Here is a 17,819-nt window from a genome sequence, read left to right on the forward strand (position 1 = left end):
AGCTTGTATCTTGTTTATCTTCTTTGGTCATGGTTGCTTTTCTGATTCATTTTTGTTATGTTGTATAAAAGCATAAAACAAGAAGATTAGTCCTCAATGTGTTGGATAATTTTTAAAAAGGTCCTTCCTCACAGTTTAAAAAGAAATCCAGTGAGAAGGGCACCTGGGTGGCTCAGTCATTAAGTGTCTGCCTTCTACTCTGGTCATGACCCCGGGGTCCTGGGATGGAGCCCCGCATTAGGTTCCCTGCTCAGCGGGAAGTCTGCTTCTCCCTCTCCCACTCCCCATGTTTGTGTTCCCTCTCACTTAAATAAAATCTTATTATTTATTTATTTATTTATTTAAAAGAGGGAGAGAGAGAGAGGGAGGGAGGGAGGGAGCATGAGAGGAGAGAGGTCATCGGGAGAAGCAGACTCCCTGCTGAGCAGGAAACCTGACTAAGGGCTGGAGCCCAGGACCTAGAGACCATGACCTGAGCCGAAGGCAGTTTCTTAACCAACTGAGCCACCCAGGTGCCCAAATAAATAAAATCTTAAAGGAAAAAAAAAAAGAAATCTGGTAAGAGAGTGATGAAATAAATATAGTACACTGTTAACATTTAGGAGATCTGGTAGAAAGGTATATGGGGATTATTTATACTTTTAAAAAATGCTATAAATGTGAAATTACTTCAAACTAAAAAAAAATTTTTAAAAAGCTCTACATCTGGGCACCTGGGTCGCTCAGTGGGTTAAGCCTCTGCCTTCAGTTCAGGTCATGATCTCAGGGTCCTGGGATCGAACCCTGCATCGGGCTCTCTGCCCAGCGGGGAGCCTGCTTCCCTTTCTCTCTGCCTGCCTCTCTGCCTACTTGTGATCTCTGTCTGTCAAATAAATAAAATCTTAAAAAAAAGCTCTTCATCTAATGAATGTAGATAACATACCAAGGGATTAATGTTAAGTAAAAGAACAGAAACCTCTTCTACTGAAGTTGAAATGTGGGAGGGAAGTATGAGTGTAGGTTTCATTAACTGGGGTACCAGGGTCATAAGACTACATCTGCCGGGATTGGGCTGGCATGTCTGCTCTCTCTGTGGAGTAGGAGATAAGTGCTTTTGCTGAAAGGGAGCATCTCAGCTTTGTACTCCCAGAGACTGACCCTGAGACCGGGTTTGTATGCAGGTAGTTTATGTGAAAGTTAATTCCAAGAATCACCATTAGGGTAATTAAGGAATTTGAAGAGGGAAGAGAAGTAAGCTGATGAAGTGTGTGTTATGGAACAAGTTCCTGCCATGGGCAACTAGGACTTAATCCTGCTGAGAAATGGTAGAAAACCGTGCAGAACATGGATCAGAATTATTCCGTCTTAGGGGCAAGAGAACTAAAATATTTATCCTTCGCTCCCATATGCCATTGGCTGACAACTGTTCCCAGGGGGCATCATCTTCTCTGAACTCCCAACCTTTCCCAGGCCAACTGAGAGAAAGGCTTTTGGTTGAGAATTGCAGGTACTTGCAGTAGAGTGAAGCTGGGATGACCTGTGACTCTAGGGGCTGTGGTGTTATTTGGAGGCACCAACAACACCTGCTGTGATGAGAGGAAATACAGGTGGGAATGTGGTTTGAAGAGAGTGAAAAGCTAAAAAATGGTGCTAGTGGAATGAGCCAAGGAAGCAGTTTGGGAACATGAGATGGATTGCCATGATGCCATGCAGGCTTGGGAACTTGGTGAAGGTTGGAGGCCAGGCATTTATCGTGGTATCAGTCTTCCAGTTAACCATAACAATGGGTCATTTATAGAAGCTGTGAGAGGGGTCAGGGATGTGACTGTTCCCATTTACCTTAACAACTGCACAAACCTATGAGCACATCTCAAAAGAGACTTTGGACCAAGGAAAAAATTGCGCCTATCTTTTCAGATGAAGTACTCTTTTTTTTTAAAAGATTTTATTTATTTATTTGACCGAGATCATGAGTAGGCAGAGAGGCAGGCAGAGAGAGAGAGGGGGAAGCAGGCTCCCCGCTGAGCAGAGAACCCAATGTGGGACTCAATGCCAGGACCCTGGGATCATGACCTGAGCCAAAGGCAGAGGCTTTGACCCACTGAGCCCCCAGGCGCCCCAGATGAAGTAGTCTTCAGTTGGTTCTTTCTCCTATATGTATTTAGGTTGTTGATTTTGTGACCCTCATCAGAGAAGCTTGTATTTATATTATCCCATTGCTTTCAGAATTCCCAGTCTTTAAGTATTAGGAAGTCCGACAAGGTGATGGGCCAAATCTCCTTCAGCACTGGACCCATGTGCCAACCCAGTATGTAATAGCAGATATTACATGAAAATACTATATAATTCCTGCCCAGTAGCTCCGAGACTTGCATGGGTAGATTAAAAAGAGAGTGAAGTGATCAACAGGGCACAGTGGATTGAGCGCTGTGATAGAGATTATATAGTAGATGCTCGATTAATATTTGCTGTGTGACTGAATGAAATGTGGTCCAATGTACCATTCCTCTTGTCAGGATAAGCTTATCCTCTAGGTTGTTATCTAGGTTCTTGATAAAATGTTACAAAAGCCATGTCCTTAGATGAAGTTGGCAATTATGAATTTAGAGTGATTTCATGGAAAGATGGAGATGTTTGCAATCAGATGGTGAGAAGTTTTTCTTAATTCTTCTGTAAGCACACTGGCCAAAACAGAAAGCACATTTGGACTCATAGTTTCCAAATTTGTTTTTATGAGAGGGGAAAATGAGGCACATGAGTCCTTTTCATTTCTGTTAACTAATTATCTCATGATTATTGAGCCATAGGGGTCACATTGCTTTTTTATGGCTATTAAACTTAACAGAGAAACATTTAGGTTTCAAGGAATCTAGCTCAGTAGTGATGAAATGTTTATGATCTGAAAATGATAAATAACTCATCTTACCTTGCTACTTTCCTAAAAAATACAAGTCTTTAGCAGCTAGATTTTAACTACTTTGCACTTATTTCATTAGCTATGCAATAATTTCTTAACATTCATTGGCATATAACTCTAGAAACAAATATAGAACAATTCTAATTCTTGCTCTGTCCCAAAGAGTTCACAATATTGTGTTTACCAACATCCTTTCATCCTTAAGATTTTCGCTTTATTTAAAAAAATACTCAGTCAACATTATTCATCACTGATTATATTCTTAAGAGTGTACTAGAGACAAGTCATATTAGATGAAGAGAGGAAGGTCTCTGCCATCAAAATGTTCAGAGTCTTGCAGGGCAAGACGGACCTGTAAGCAGGAAAGAACAGTGATTTAAATATCATCGTAGACCAGGAAAAGAAGAGAAGAATCTCTGCCTAGTGAAATTAGTGTAGACTTTAAGAGGGCATCACATTTTACTTGGTCTTAGGGCATGGAGAAAACATTTTGTAAACATCAGAAAGAAAGAAGGTAGCTTGGAAGTTGGAAAAGGAAGGGAAAAGTGGAAGCAGGAAGGACATTCCAGGCAAAGGTAAAGCAGATGTACAATCAGAGATCATGACAGAGCATGGAATATTCTGGAAATAGATAAGCAGAGGCAGAAGCATAGGTTCCTGTGGAAAGGAAGAGCCAGAAGAGAAAAATAAAGAGTTAGGATGGGAAAAGATGATGAAAAGCCCTATGGGATGTGCTACAAGCTTTGTTCTCCCCTTTGCAGTGCGGCAGGGACTCAACAGTAGTGGAATACTGTTGACTACGCAGATACAGTATCAATTCCCACCCAGAACTTGGTTAAGATGCTCATCTCTCTCTCTCCTTCCTTTCCTCTCCCCCTCCCTCACCCCCCCCCACACACCAAGAGGATATGAAAAGATGTATCACTTACATAATGAGGCTTTCAGGGTAGAGCAAGGTAGCTCCAAAATAGGTCCCAAAAGGGCATGAGAGCACAGGAACGGAAGACTGACTTGCCAGTTTTGTGGTGGTTAAAGAGTGGGGTGGGAGAAGGTTCCCATGTATAGGAAGCAACTTATATAGTTTGAATTTCTCACTACCACCAAAGGAAGGTCAGGAAATATGTCTTATGCTTAGGAAAGACCAAACTGGGTGTTTTTGAAGCAGGTTTCTGAAACTGCTGTTTCAGAGCTGTGAGCCAGCCTGCCACAATAGCAGTGTGTTATCACCAAATCCCTGTCAGGTTCTGAGTGTCGAGCTTGGTGGCTTTTCTGCTGACTTAGGACCTAGAGGTCCACAAGCGCGATTGCCTGAATAGTTATTTCTCCTCATATTTGAAAATTCTGACATTTTGATAAATACTTCAATTTTTTCAGTTGTCATAATTGAAGATCTCTGTAGATCAAAAATTAGAATTTCCTAGGACTCAGAAAGTTATCTGCAAGTTTGGCTATGTATGTATTATTTTGATTTTAAAAGAAAGCTTTTAAATCACTATCATTTTTTAAATCTTACACTAAGATACATTAAAACAAATAATTCATATCCATTGGAATACCACTTAAGACTCTCTCCCATACCCCCAGAGGTACTCATTCCACATGTTCAAATTTCAGTAATATACTTAAACCTCAACTCTTCCTCTGTGTATTTTTTAAATTAATTAATCCATTAATTTTTAAAAAAGATTTTATTTGTCAGAGAGAGAGAGAGAGAGAGTGAGCATAGGCAGGCAGAGGCAGATAGAGAAGCAGGCTCCCTGCTGAGCAAGGAGCCTGATGTGGGACTCTATCCCTGGACGCTGGGATCATGACCTGAGGCGAAGGCAGTTGCTTAACCAACTGAGCCACCCAGGTGTCCCCATTCATTAACTTTTAAATGTTAGTATAATTAATGTACAGTGTTATTGGTTTCAGGGGTACAATATAGTGATTCAGCACTTCTATACATTACTCAGTGCTCATCATGATAAGCATATTCTTAATTTCCTTTACCTATTTCATCCATCCTCCCACCCACCTCCCTTCTGCAAGGGGAGTTTGTTCTCTATAGTTAAGAGTCTGTTTCTTGGTTTGCCTCTTTTTTTTTCTTTGTTCATTTTTTTTAATTCTACATATGAGTGAAATCATATGGTATTTGTCTCTCTGACTGATTTAACTTAGCATTATACTCTCTAGATCCATCCATGTTGTTGCAAATGGCAAGATTTCATTCTTTTTTTTTTTTTAAGATTTTTTTTATTTTTATTTATTTGAAACAGAGAGAGATCACAAGTAGGCAGAGAGGCAGGCATAGAGAAAGAGAGGAGAAAGCAGGCTCCCCGCTGAGCAGAGAGCCCGATGTGGGCCTCGATCCCAGGACCCTGAGATCATGACCTGAGCCGAAGGCAGAGGCTTAACCCACTGAGCCACCCAGGCGCCCGGCAAGATTTCATTCTTAATGCTGAGGCAAATTTAAGTTTTTAAGCAATTTGGATACATTTTGGCAGAGAGGTCAACTGCCAGGCTATGAGAACCTTGGGATGTGTACTCTTGTAGGTCAAGAAAAAAAAAATCCTGTGATGGAAAAACATCTGTTGATAGTGCTCTTGGATTCTTTAGCTGTCCTTACTAGAAGATTCTATTGATAATTAGATGTGATTAAATTCCTGTTCAGTGATTGTTGCTTTTTGTTTGTCTTATGGGTGAGGTATACCAGATAGTCTATATTTCTGACTCTGGAATTAAAGTAAGGATATTCTTAGATGTGACACTATTTATTCCTCTTTACTAAGACCTGATGAAATGTTTGGAGGAGGATTATCTCACTTTACAAATTCAGTTTTCATGAAGTGATGTTTTCAAATGTAGTGTTGACTCTGCTCCGTTAAAAGCAGATAATCGATCTTATTGTTTTATGTGCCACTGAATTCTGAGAGTACTTTATTCTATAATGTAGTAAATGATAGGCCATTTCTTATTGACTAAAGAATTACACCTTATTTAAGCCTCTTCATAAGTCAGATTCTTCCAGTATGACTCATTTTATGAGAATTATTTTTGGAAACTGTATGCTGAAGTGTTTTTGGTATTATGGTATTATTTACCATATAAGTGGTTTATTTCACTAAATCCCTAGGGTAGGTTTCAGTTGCAATGGAGGGAATACTCTGGATTCCATAAGAAGTACTGAGAGGCCAGCGTTCCAGCAGCTCCCCTATTGACCCGTATGCATCGTTTATCTATTGCTGCAATAATGCTTTGTAATAAACTACCAAACCTTAGTAACTTAAAAATCACAACCAGAGATCTGCTTCCAGCATGAAAATGAGACATCTCCATAGACCAGTTCCCTAGAAAATTGGTGAAAATTATTTCTAAAATATTAAAACTGTTGGAAGTCTTTGGAGATGGTCCTAAGGGCATACTGCAAATGAAGAAATATTTATTCAACAAAATCTGTTAAAACTTAGAGGTTGCAGCAAAAATGTATGGTGTCTGTACTGATGCCTACTCCATTCTGCTCCCCTCCCAGCTCAGTGAAATGGAAGCCACACTCAAGACCGGTGTGGCAAAGGGGACAGGGCTCCTTTTCCCTCCAACTCCTTCCAACTCCTATCTTTAAGGGATGGGCAGAACAGCAACATTTCTCATTCTGCTCCCAGCTACTTCTTGCTAAGACTGAATTCTGGGCAGGTATGGCTGAGAGATGGGGGCTTGCTTTTGCCTCCCAACCCCCATTCATGGGTGTGGTATCATACGTTGGGTGTGGTATCACTGAGTGTACTGGGACCTTATCACCCTTACAAGTACTGTCATCCACATGTGAGCCACACTGAGAGGCAAGAAAGAACTGAAGCTACTCGCCCTCCATAGGGGTTCAGCTCCTAAAGCAGGAGTGTCACTCAGAGAAAAATGTCCTGTTGTCCTCACCCCCAGCTTCAGGGCCAAGGCTCAGGAATTTTTGCCCTGGAGGAGAAGCAGGCCTTAAAACAGAGAATGCTGAATCCCTTACTGAGGGAGTTGACTTCATTTGCAACAGAGTATGGAGATGTTTGAACATAAGGGCCCTCTCAAAAACAGTGGAAGTTGTCATGAAAAGCCACTAGGAAGAGACTGGCAGATGGGTTGGAAATACAGGCAGAACCGTAGACAGGCTGGTTTTCTGGAGAGTAACTGAGAAAGAGAAACCTGGGAGGAGCCCTCCTGGGGGCAGAACAAATCTTAAACATTGACCTTAGGAACTGATCCTTCAAGAGAACCTGGGTTTGATTGGTTCAGTCTGTGGAACAATTTACACCTCAGAGCATTTGTTAAAAACAGTAGAACAATCAGCTACTAATCTGTGGAGCTTAACAGTTGGGTGTGGTCAGAGAAAGAAACCATGCTACCAAAACCAGTGTCATCACAGGGTGACAGGGATCATACTCAGGTCTACACCCCATAAGGAACAACATAAAAGGCTTCACAATGTGAAGGGAGGCTGTAGACTCCACTAAGGTAATCCAGCCAGTCACTAAACAATTCAGTAGAGAAATGATAATAGGCCCTTGGTGGTTGAACCAATACTCAGAGTTGCTACAATATATTATCTAAAATTTCCAGTTTCCAACAACAAATTGTGGGACATGCAAAGAAATAGAAAAATATGACCCATACACCAGAACAAAGGCCCTCAACAGAAACTTGTGAGGTCATCCAGATGTAGGACTTAACAGACTTCAAAGTTACTATTGTAAATGTGTTCAAAGGACTAAAGGAAAGTATGATTAAAGAATGATATGATTAAAAGAAGATATGATGACACTACTACATCAAATAGAAAATACCAGAGGATCATAAAGAGGAACCATATGGAAGTTATGGTGGTGTTGAAAATTACAGTAGCTGAAATGACAAATTCATCAGAGGGCAGACTTGTAGGTTTGAATTGGCAGAAGAAAGAGACCAGAACTAGATAGAACATTTGAGATTTTTTCAGTTTGAGGAGCAGAAAGGAAAATGAAGTTTTTCAGACTAAAACAAGTAACCCTAGGCAATAATTAAAATCCATACTCCACCCCCACCGAAAAAGTACTGGTTAATGTAACTACGTAATTTTAAAAGACAGTAGAAAAAAATGCATATTTATTTTCCTTTCTTCTTTTAATTGGTTTTAAAATTAGTTGTATATTGTGCACAAAACATATAAAAACGTATTTTCCAATAACAGAAAGGGGATGGGTGGAAACAAAGCTGTATTAGGTTAAGAAAAGGATTCCATATGGTGACTAGAATGGGCAGGAACAAATGAAGAGAACCATAGGTGACTAGAATGGGCAGGAACAAATGAAGAGAACCATAGGTTAATATAACAAAATCTGTATAAATACATGTTTGCTCCTCTTCTCTCAGCTTCTTTAAAGACACAAAGACATAAAATAATATAATAATTATATCAATGTATTAGTGAGTCTATAGAAGCTATAATTTTAATATGTGTAATAGTAATAATACCACAAAAAGGGGATGTGTTGACTTGGCGGATCATGGCCGGGCTTACACAGCTAAGGCCTTAGAAAGGACAACTAGGGTCACTTGACTCAGCTCAGTATGGTCTCTCATCCTCGAACTGGCTAGCTTATGCTTGTTGACAAACAGAAGTAGCTGTTTTAAGTGAGAATGAAAGAATACAAAGTTTCCTGAGGACCAGGCCCATTACTGCCTACTCTTACGTAGCAACTTTATTTCCCCAAGTAAATGGAATGGCCAGTCCAGATTTTAGAAGTGGGGATAGAGGCACCGTGTCTTGACTGGAGGGGCTGCAAAGTCACATTTTTCTTTTTTTCAAATGTGGTACACAGAGTGAATGCAGTGAATGGGATCATTGTGGCCACTTCTGCAAAGTCTGCCATACAGTATGACAACCATTCATCCTGCACTTGTTCGGTCTTTCCGAACCGTTTTCTGTTTTAGCCTTGGTTAATTAAAATACAGTTGACTCTTGATCAACATGGGTTTGAATTGTGCAAGTCCACTTATATGTGAGTTATTTTCAAAAAATGTAGTACAATAAATATTTTTTCTCTTATGATTTCCTTAACCTTTCTTTAGCTTTATCTTAAGAACAGAGTATGTAATACATATAACATACAAATGTGTGTTAACTGTTTTTGTTATCAGGAAAGCTCTCGGTCAACAGTAGGCTATTAGTTGGCAAATTTGGGGGGAATCAATGTTATGCATGGATTTTGTACTGCGAAGGGGTCTACACCTCCAAACCTCCGTGCTGATTAAAGGTCATCTGTGTAATAGATACAAAAATAATTTTCATCCAGATGTGGGAGATGGATCCAAGTTCCAAGGAGTCTATTAAAGTCCAAACTTTTCATTGTTTATGGGCAGATACAAGGTCATCTTAACCCCCATTCTTTTCTACAGTCGTGTTTCATCACATTATTTTATTTAGCATACCCCAACTTACCCTGCCCGTTTAGGAAATAGCCCATTCCCATTTTTCTGAAATGTTCATTCTCTCACCTCTTCTCTGCCTCATTCCCTATTCTTGTGCCAGGTCTCTGTTTCATTGTCCCTTCTTTAGAGGATATTCCTTGATTACTCCATCTAAGTTATATCTCCTCCTTGTATCTTAGAATAATTTATTTTTAATATACATTTTTAATGTAATGTGGTTCTTCATTGAGGATACTTTTGCCCTTTAGGAGACATTTGATAATGTATAGAGATACTTCTTTGCATTACGACAGTAGTGTACTATTATCATCTAGTGGGCAGAGGCCAAGGATATTGCTAAATGTCCTGCTATATACAGGAACAGCCCTTGTGCCCCACAAGAAATAATGGTCCAGCCAAAAACACCAATAGTGCAGAGGTTGATGATCTCTGCTTGAGATCATGCATGACAACTTGGAATTACATATTTCTTTGGGTATCTATCTGTCTTTTCCACGAGACTTGATACTTCACAAGGGCAAGATAGTGTGTTTTGTTCAACATTGAACATCCAGCATCTCAGTGCTTGACATAAGGTAGAGGAACAATAAATATTTGTTAAATGAAAGAAGAGCAGGCAGGAGGTAAGGATGAAAGAGAAAGACTTGATAATGAAAGTATATGAACGTGACCATGTAGAGGATGCTGCCAGAATCCTCCCCACATGGTCACATCACAAGCCCATTGCATGCATATTTGCCTGACTTTCCAATGTCAGGAGCTGCATTTCTTTGTGTGAGGGCTTTTATTAGGTTTTCAGAGCCCACTGCCCAATAACATGACAGTCCAGAATGCTGGGGCAGTATCTTCCCTTGGAAAGTGTATCTTCTTGTGTCCCCTTAAGTTCTCCCGTGACAGTAAGGTGATTAATAGTGGACATTTTGTTTGCTTCCTTCCCTTCCCTGTCTCAATTCCTCACTTCCCTGTTAGTTTCCTGGGAATACCTCCCAGGGTAGGCTGAAAACTGGTCCCCAAAGATAACCAGATCCAAGTCTCTTGAGCTTGCATATGTTACCTTCTATGGCAAAAGGGAATTTACATATAGGATTAAGATAAGGATCTTGAGATGGACCATGATTCTGTATTATGTGATAGAATCTAAGTGCAAATTCACATGTCTGTGTAAGAGGGAGACAGGGAAATTTGACACAGAAAATGGAAATTGGACCACTGAGGCAAGATGCCACTCTTGGCTGTGAAGATGAAAGAAGGGGGCAAAGACAAGAAATGCAAGGAATGTGGCTCTGGGAGCTGGAAAAGTCCAAGAAACAGATTTTCCCCTATAGCCTCCAGAGGGAGCATAGCATTGTTGGCAACATGTTTTCGGTCTAGTAACATTGTTTCTGACTTCTTCCCTCCAGAGCAGTTGGAGACTAAATATGTATTCTTTTAAGCCACCAAATCTGTAGCAATTCATTAGTGGTCATAGGAATCTGATACAGATTTTGGCACAAGGAAGTAGTTTACTGCTGTAATGAGTGTCTAAAAATGTGGAAGCAGCTTTGGACTTGGATAATGGCTTTAGGCTGGAATAATTTTGAGAAGCATGATAGAAAATGCTAGATTACCTTGAACAGTTAGTAGAAATATGGATGTTAAAAATGCTGCTGGTGGGAACTCAAAGGGAAGTAAAGAGCACAGTGGAGAAAACCTACATTGTCTTAAAGAAGATCTAAGACACCATAAGCAACCTGCTGATGGAAATATGAATGTCAGAGGTGTTGCTGGTAAAGATTTAGAAAGAAAGTGGGAACATCATACTGGAAGCTAGAGAAAAGGGGATTTTTTTTTTTAAATTAATGTTTGTCAACCCTGGCCTGGGCCATTCTCTCTCTCTCTCTCTCTCTCTCTCTCTCTATATATATATATATATATACACACACACACACACACATACATATATTTATTTTAATATTTTATTTATTTATTTAACAGACAGAAATCACAAGAAGACAGAAAGGCAGGCAGAGAGAGGAGGAGAGAGGGGGGAAGCAGGCTCCCCGCTGAGCGGAGAGCCCGATGTGGGGCTTGATCCCAGGACCCTGAGATCATGACCTGAGCTGAAGGCAGAGGCTTTAACCCACTGAGCCACCCAGGCGCCCCAGAAGAGGGGATTCTTGTTATATGGTGACGGAAATCTTGGCTGAATTTTGTCCTACAATTACACAGAAAGCAGAACTGATGAACAGTGAATCAAAGATTTGGTTGAGCAGATTCGAAGGCCTGTCCTTGTTTCTTCTTGCTACTTAGAGGAAAATGCTAGAGGAAAGTAAATTGAGGGAACAGCTGTTAAGCAAAAAAGAACCAGGACTTGAAGACAGGAGCCATTCTCAGCCCATCTAGACTGCAAAAGACAGTAAAATGAGAGGATTTGCTGTTAAGAAAGCATCCTGTGGAGATAAAAATCGAGCTTGTAGCTAGACACATCTTTTCTCTGAGGGATCAGATCAAAGTATTCAAATGGAGGGTTCTTTGAAGTGACATGGGGTGTGAAGCATGGATAACCTCAGCCACCTCAACAGAAGCAAGGAGCTGAGATGGCATTTTCCTGGCGGGAATCTATGAACACGTCTCGTCTATGGGCGTGAATCCCCATGACGTACAGGGTGACTACACAATTTCTGATTATGTTAAGTCAGCACAAACAATGCCATCTTTAACTGGGAGGATAGATGAAAGGCAGCCATGGAACTCCCAAGATTCGCCCAGAGGGAAAGAAGCCAATAGAATTACTTAGCTACAAACATGTGTTGCACTCAGAATAAAGGGAGGATAATTTTGAGGACAGAGCCCAGGCGCTAGAGGGCAGAGCTAAAGACGAAGGTCAGAGGGAGGAGCCACAGTTATTCCCAGACCTTGAAACGTATCTATGTCTGTAGGTGTCCCTGCCTGATCAGCTTCCTTGGATCAGAGACTCCTTGCTTCCTTCTACTCTCTTTTTGGATTGGAAATGTCTGTTATCAGCTGTAAATGAACCAAAAATAAGGCAGAAACACAAACTCAGCGGAGAGGAAAACTAAAATGAGAAAAGAATGAGGGGGTGCCTGGGTGGCTCACTCAGTTAAGTATCTGACTTTGGCTCAGGTTGTGATCTCCAGGTCCTGGGATTGAGCCTGGCAAGAGGCTCTGTGCTCAGTGGGTTGTCTGCTTGTCCCTCCCCTTTGGCCCCTCCCCCTGCTCACGCTCTCTCTCTGTTTCTCTTTCTCAAATAAATAAATAACATCTTTAAAAACTGAGGAAAAAATGAGAGGAAACATCTCTCGGTGCTTTGGCTTCACCTAAGACAGTCAAGAAGTCATGACTAGTATTAAACTAAGCCCAAGGTAAACTTCTCTCTCTCAACAATGTTTACCTGATGCTGATAGATGACTCCATGGTGCATCTCATTATGACTTCCAAAATGATCAAGAGATATTTTTCAAACAGTGTCAAATGAAGACACTTAAAACAGGTATGAAATAAATGTGTGTTAAAAGATTCTTTTTAATCGGTGAGGGAATGGGAAGATGCTCTGACTGGTTCAGAGAGAATCCAAGGATTAGATACAGGGATATTAATCAAGAATATTTAAACGAATGTGTAAATGGAGGCGAAACTGGTTTCATTCCATCATGTGGGGGGAACAATACAGTCTCTACTAGCCAAAACATTTTACATATTTATTACGAAACTGCAACTAACAAAGGATTGTAAAAGACCTCAAAGACCCTAAAAGGCTAGAATCAGATCATGTGGAATGGTGTCCTAAGACAGGGAAGAGTTTTCCACTGAAATATGTATTTATCTGTACAATGTTAAAATCAAGCAGAAAATGTCCATTTTCTTAAAATCAGGATCCAGTCATTAGGGTGACCAGTTTCCTGTCATGGACATTTCTGGGCTGAGGCCTGATAAGGCCACAATGGGTACTGATGACATCTCAATCTCTAGGATGTCACAAAGGCATCTCCCTGACCAATGAGGGGCCAGAGCATGGGGATATAGTGGGCGGATGTGACTGCTGGTGTCTTGAGAGGCCTAGTCCAGCTGAACAATCAAGTAGAGCTGATTGGAGCCCAACCCAGCCAACATCATGTCAGGAAAGAAAAACCATGAAAGCTCCCATCAGACTCAAGCCCATCTTATAACAACTGAGCTCCGGTTCCCTGTGAGCTACGTGGACCGCCTCCTGCAGGAGGACCAATACACACATCGTCTGAGTTCATCCACAACTGACTTCCTCCTTGCCATGCTTGACTACCTCACTGACTACATTCTGGACCTGGTGGGCACTGAGGCCAACAACAACATGCTGACTGCCCCACAAGATGTGGAGAGAGCAGTGGACAGCGGTGGAGACCCCCATCCACGCTTGAAGGATACAGCCTTCACACTGTTCGATGAGATGCCTGGATCCAGAAGGAACGGCTAAATCCTGAGTTCCTGGAGACTTGTGGCAGTCCTCACAGCCTCAGTCCAAGCCAAGTCTTCTCATAGCTGAGGAAGCCTGGCTTCTGTCATCAGTAAATGATGTTAAAGGATTTAAGATCCAGTGCAATTTTTCTGACTGGTGTCTGTTTCTGTGCTCCTGAGTGGGTGGTGTCTGTGGGATGTCCAGGAGGAGATCTCCCATGGGGAGTGGAGGGTGGAAGGGGCGGTCAGTGTGGGAAGCTGGAATCTGGTGTTTCAGGGAGCGGTTTCTCTGGGGACAGCACGGGGAGTGGCCATGGCCGGAGTGGCCGGTTGTGGGGAAGGAAATCTCCCACAGGGAATGGAGGGTGGAAGGGTGGTCAGTGTGGGATGCTGGAGTTGGGTATTTCAGGGAGCAGTTTACTGGGGACAGTGTTTGCGGGTGGGGGTGGTGTGTGGCCGTGGAGGGAGTAGCTGGTTGTGGGGGAAAGACTTCCTCCCTGGCTCTGAGCAAGTCAATGCCTGGGAGGCCAGGAGGTTGGCTGGGGAGCTGGGGGGTGCTCCTGGGCATGTTGAATTCCCAGAACAATGGTGGTAACCAGGGAGGGGCTGAAGGCTTTCTTCGTGATGGGGGGAAGCTGTGGAAGTCAGGAGAAGATGGCGGTGGGGGTGGGTGGAGAGGGTGGCGTAGCAGTTGGCGTGAACCTAATGGGACAGGGGCTTTCCATGAAGACGGAGGAGCGATGGGAAACCGTGAAGAGGCATATGAAAAGGAGACATGCTCAGGTTGATTTCATTCATTTAGACCCGGCCTCATTCCAGAAAAGGACTTGAGACACAGATTATTAGTGCTGTGATGCTCTGTGGAGTATATCCTTCTTTCCTCTCTTGTGGATGTTAGGGTCTGTGATCAAAGAATGAGACTGATTAAAGCAAAAATCAAACAAAGCTTTATTTCACACCAAGCATCAAAATCAAACTGACCTGTCAGGGCTGTCTCTTATGAAAAGGTGACGACGAAGATCCCGGTAAGTCCGCTCCCAACGTGGCTGCTCTGGATTAGGCCTTTCTGTAGATGAGGCCACTCTGGACGAGGCCAGTCCCAGGACGAGGCCAGTCCCAGGACGAGGCCGCAGCTGATGAGGTTGCTCCTCAGGGCTGCTCCCTGGAACGGCTGCTCATAAAAAGAGGCCACTGTGGAGGAAGCTTCTTTCCTGACGATGCTGCCTCCCACAGGGCTGCTCACCGAGGAAGCCTCTTTCCAGATGAAGCCGCTCCCCGGAATGGCGCAGCTCCAGTGAGGCTGTGGCTCAGGGTATCAAGGCCGCTCCTGGCAGCGAGGCCGTTCGCAGCAAGGTTGCTGGCGTCTAGGCCGTTCCCCGCTGTGTGTCAGCGGGGCCGCTGGTGTCGGGACCGCGGGCGTCTCGGCTGCTGCTGGAGTGCTGGGACCGCTGGACCGCTGGCGTGCTGGATCAGCTGGCGTCGGGACCGCTGGCGTCTCGGGTGCAACGGCGGGTCCGCTGCAGGTGGCTCCGCTGCTCCTCGTGGCGCCGCTGCAGAAGCCGTGGCGTGGGCGGGGCTGCTGGCGGCTCCGGTGCAATGGCGGGTCTAGCTCTGACAAGAGCTGTCACACTCTCACAGCTCTTACAAGAGCTGTCACAGCTCTCTTTATTCTGCTCCCGCCGACTCTTCTCAGCTGCTCCTTCCTTCTTCTTCTTCTGACAGCTCTCCTTCCTCTCCCCTCACCAGCCTTGCAGACCAACCTTTCTGGGGGTGGTTGAGCCCCGCCCCTACACAGGTAGCCAATTGAATCCTAATTCACCCAGTGGATATACCCATGCGACACCGATTGGACGTCTTCACCTGGCCTGCCCCGCCCCTACTTCCGGGGTCCACAAGCTAGTTACTCTGGGAGGGGCAGGCCCTTACAGTGGACACTGGTAAATTAAGTGGATATATATATACACACACACACACACATATATATATGCATACATACATACACACACATACATACGTACATATATACTACTCTGTCCTGAAACAGCCAATTCAAAGATTTCTTAATAGCTGCATGTCTCACTCCTCACCCTCCCTCTGCCTCCTTCCACCATCTGTCAAAGTGTGGAGCTGGCTTTGCCTTTGTCTACTTCACAGGCATGTCCTGACACTAACAGCATGCCAGTTGTGTTTAGAGGTCATCAAGATATGTGCTTGTAGAAATCCAAGGAACTTTTCTTGCTCCCTAATGCCATTCAGCCCCATATTTTCAGAAACCTCACTGTCAAGACGTCCACCCCACAAAGTTATGGTATGTTATGGAGAGCCAGAACGCCCTCCTAGCCTTAGCCAAGTTCAACGGTTACTCCTCTGTTCATCCGAGTAGCCAGCAGGCCTCTCCCAGCAGCTGCAGGTGAGTCTCCTTCCCAGGAGGATCACAGGATAGCACCAGCATCGTCACCCCATCCCTGAAGGGGCGCATCTTTGCACCCCGGGCATGGTTTCTTGTATTTGGTGTCTTTCAGTCAACAGGGAGTGCCTCCAGGGTGAGTGATGCTAGGGAGTCAATCGTTATGCTAAGATCTTGGTATGTTGGTTACGTAGCTGATTTTTAGAAGCTGTTGGTTTTGGCTTTTGGCAGTGCCTTGTTTTGGCACAAAATAGTCTCCTGGGACCTTTACCAGAAGGCACAGCTAAGGAGGAATTCATTAAAGGCCAGAGATGTGAGAGTACGTGCATAAGTTATGTCAGTGTAGCAGACCTGTGTGGTCAGGCCGTCACCTCACGGTCCGTGCAGTAGTGGACACTAATGGTCCCTGTGACACCTGTAGGGAGCCAGTCTTCTCGGGCTCACTCAGACTATCTGATGTCCGAGGTAGAGTTTAGAGTTTGAGCCTTAGTGACTTTATGTTGGCGAGCCCTCTGCAGTCACGAGGGCATGGGAGAACTGGGCAGGGCAGTGCCACCGTCCCTTTAAGAGCTATGCTTCTGCTGTGCTTGTGGGTTTCCCAGGAAACATGGAGGCCATGATCAGTAGAGCATGGGTGTAAATGCAGCACCCTGCCATGTCCCCCTCCTACATGGGCACAGGAATCCTACACTGGGGGAGGAAGGCGGGCAGAGACTGACAATCACTGCCCTTGGTAAAGAATGAGCCACCTGAGTTTAGGCCTTTTGTGCATTTCCACAAAGTGGGAGGTGGGGGATGGTGAGGAATGATTAACTCTAGCTCAGGCCCTGGAGAGAGGACACCATTGATGACTAGTGCCCTGTTGGGAGTGGACAGCGAAAGCTGGAGTGAGTGGGGATGGTCTGGGAAGGATGTGGCTGCCAAACCAAGTCTGTGATCAAAGGCAGTATCGGGACAGGCTGGGGTCAGACACAGGTTACCACAGCAGAAAACATAATGTGTGAGAAGAAATGAGCCCAGAAACCAAGCCTGAGGGGAACCTGGAGGGTTGTATGGCCTTGGGGAGGGTCATGTAGGCTTGGGATTGGCAGGAGCACAAGGCCTGGACACTAGGCTGGCCTCTTACTGAGAACAACCTTTGATAATCGTGGCATTTGAAGGCCCAGGCTCCCTTAGTCCCTGAATCTGACAAATCCTATAGGAAGTGGTCAGAGGGAGACCACCTAACTATTTAGAAAGAGCCTTTGGAGCCCCAAAATAAGATTCAAGAATGAGAAGACTATAAATATCAATAAATCATTTGCCTAAAGAACAAATTACAAAGTGACTGCTCACTGACATAATGGAGGTGGGCAGATGGGATCATTAGGCCTATAATGACGCTTTCAAAGGAAAATCAATCAGCTCCCAGCATTTAAAAATCAAGAACTTTTAACCTGAAAACTTCCATTGCTGACTCCTCTGGTGAAATCACAATGTTTGGGCATACATGTGTATGTCATGAGAAGCTGACTGGCTGCTGTCCCATTCATCCTGGGTCTGTTTTGTCTCAGTGCTCACCCTTCCTTGCTGGATCTCATATATGACCCTGTTCACTCATTTACAGTATTCATCTGGCTTTTAAAGTTCCTTGAGTTCATCATCCCCATCATAATT

At 43.6% G+C, this 17,819-nt stretch overlaps 1 protein-coding gene across 1 annotated transcript; it reads left to right on the forward strand.

The window, feature by feature from the left end:
• The first annotated feature begins 13,330 nt into the window (after positions 1-13,330).
• Positions 13,331-13,890, forward strand: LOC116882642 (huntingtin-interacting protein M). The gene has a single exon (XM_032883168.1). It carries the CDS (start codon positions 13,437-13,439, stop codon positions 13,773-13,775), a length of 339 nt encoding a protein of 112 aa, XP_032739059.1. The 5' UTR covers positions 13,331-13,436; the 3' UTR covers positions 13,776-13,890.
• Positions 13,891-17,819: the final 3,929 nt, after the last annotated feature.

This window comes from Lontra canadensis, unplaced genomic scaffold (assembly GCF_010015895.1).
Source record: "Lontra canadensis isolate GAN:19392208 unplaced genomic scaffold, GSC_riverotter_1.0 scaffold86, whole genome shotgun sequence".
NCBI lineage: Eukaryota > Metazoa > Chordata > Mammalia > Carnivora > Mustelidae > Lontra > Lontra canadensis.

What these genes read in the sequence shown, in the direction of transcription:
- LOC116882642 (XM_032883168.1), top strand. Translation starts at nt 13,437, where the DNA reads ATGTCAGGAAAGAAAAACCATGAAAGCTCCCATCAGACTCAAGCCCAT.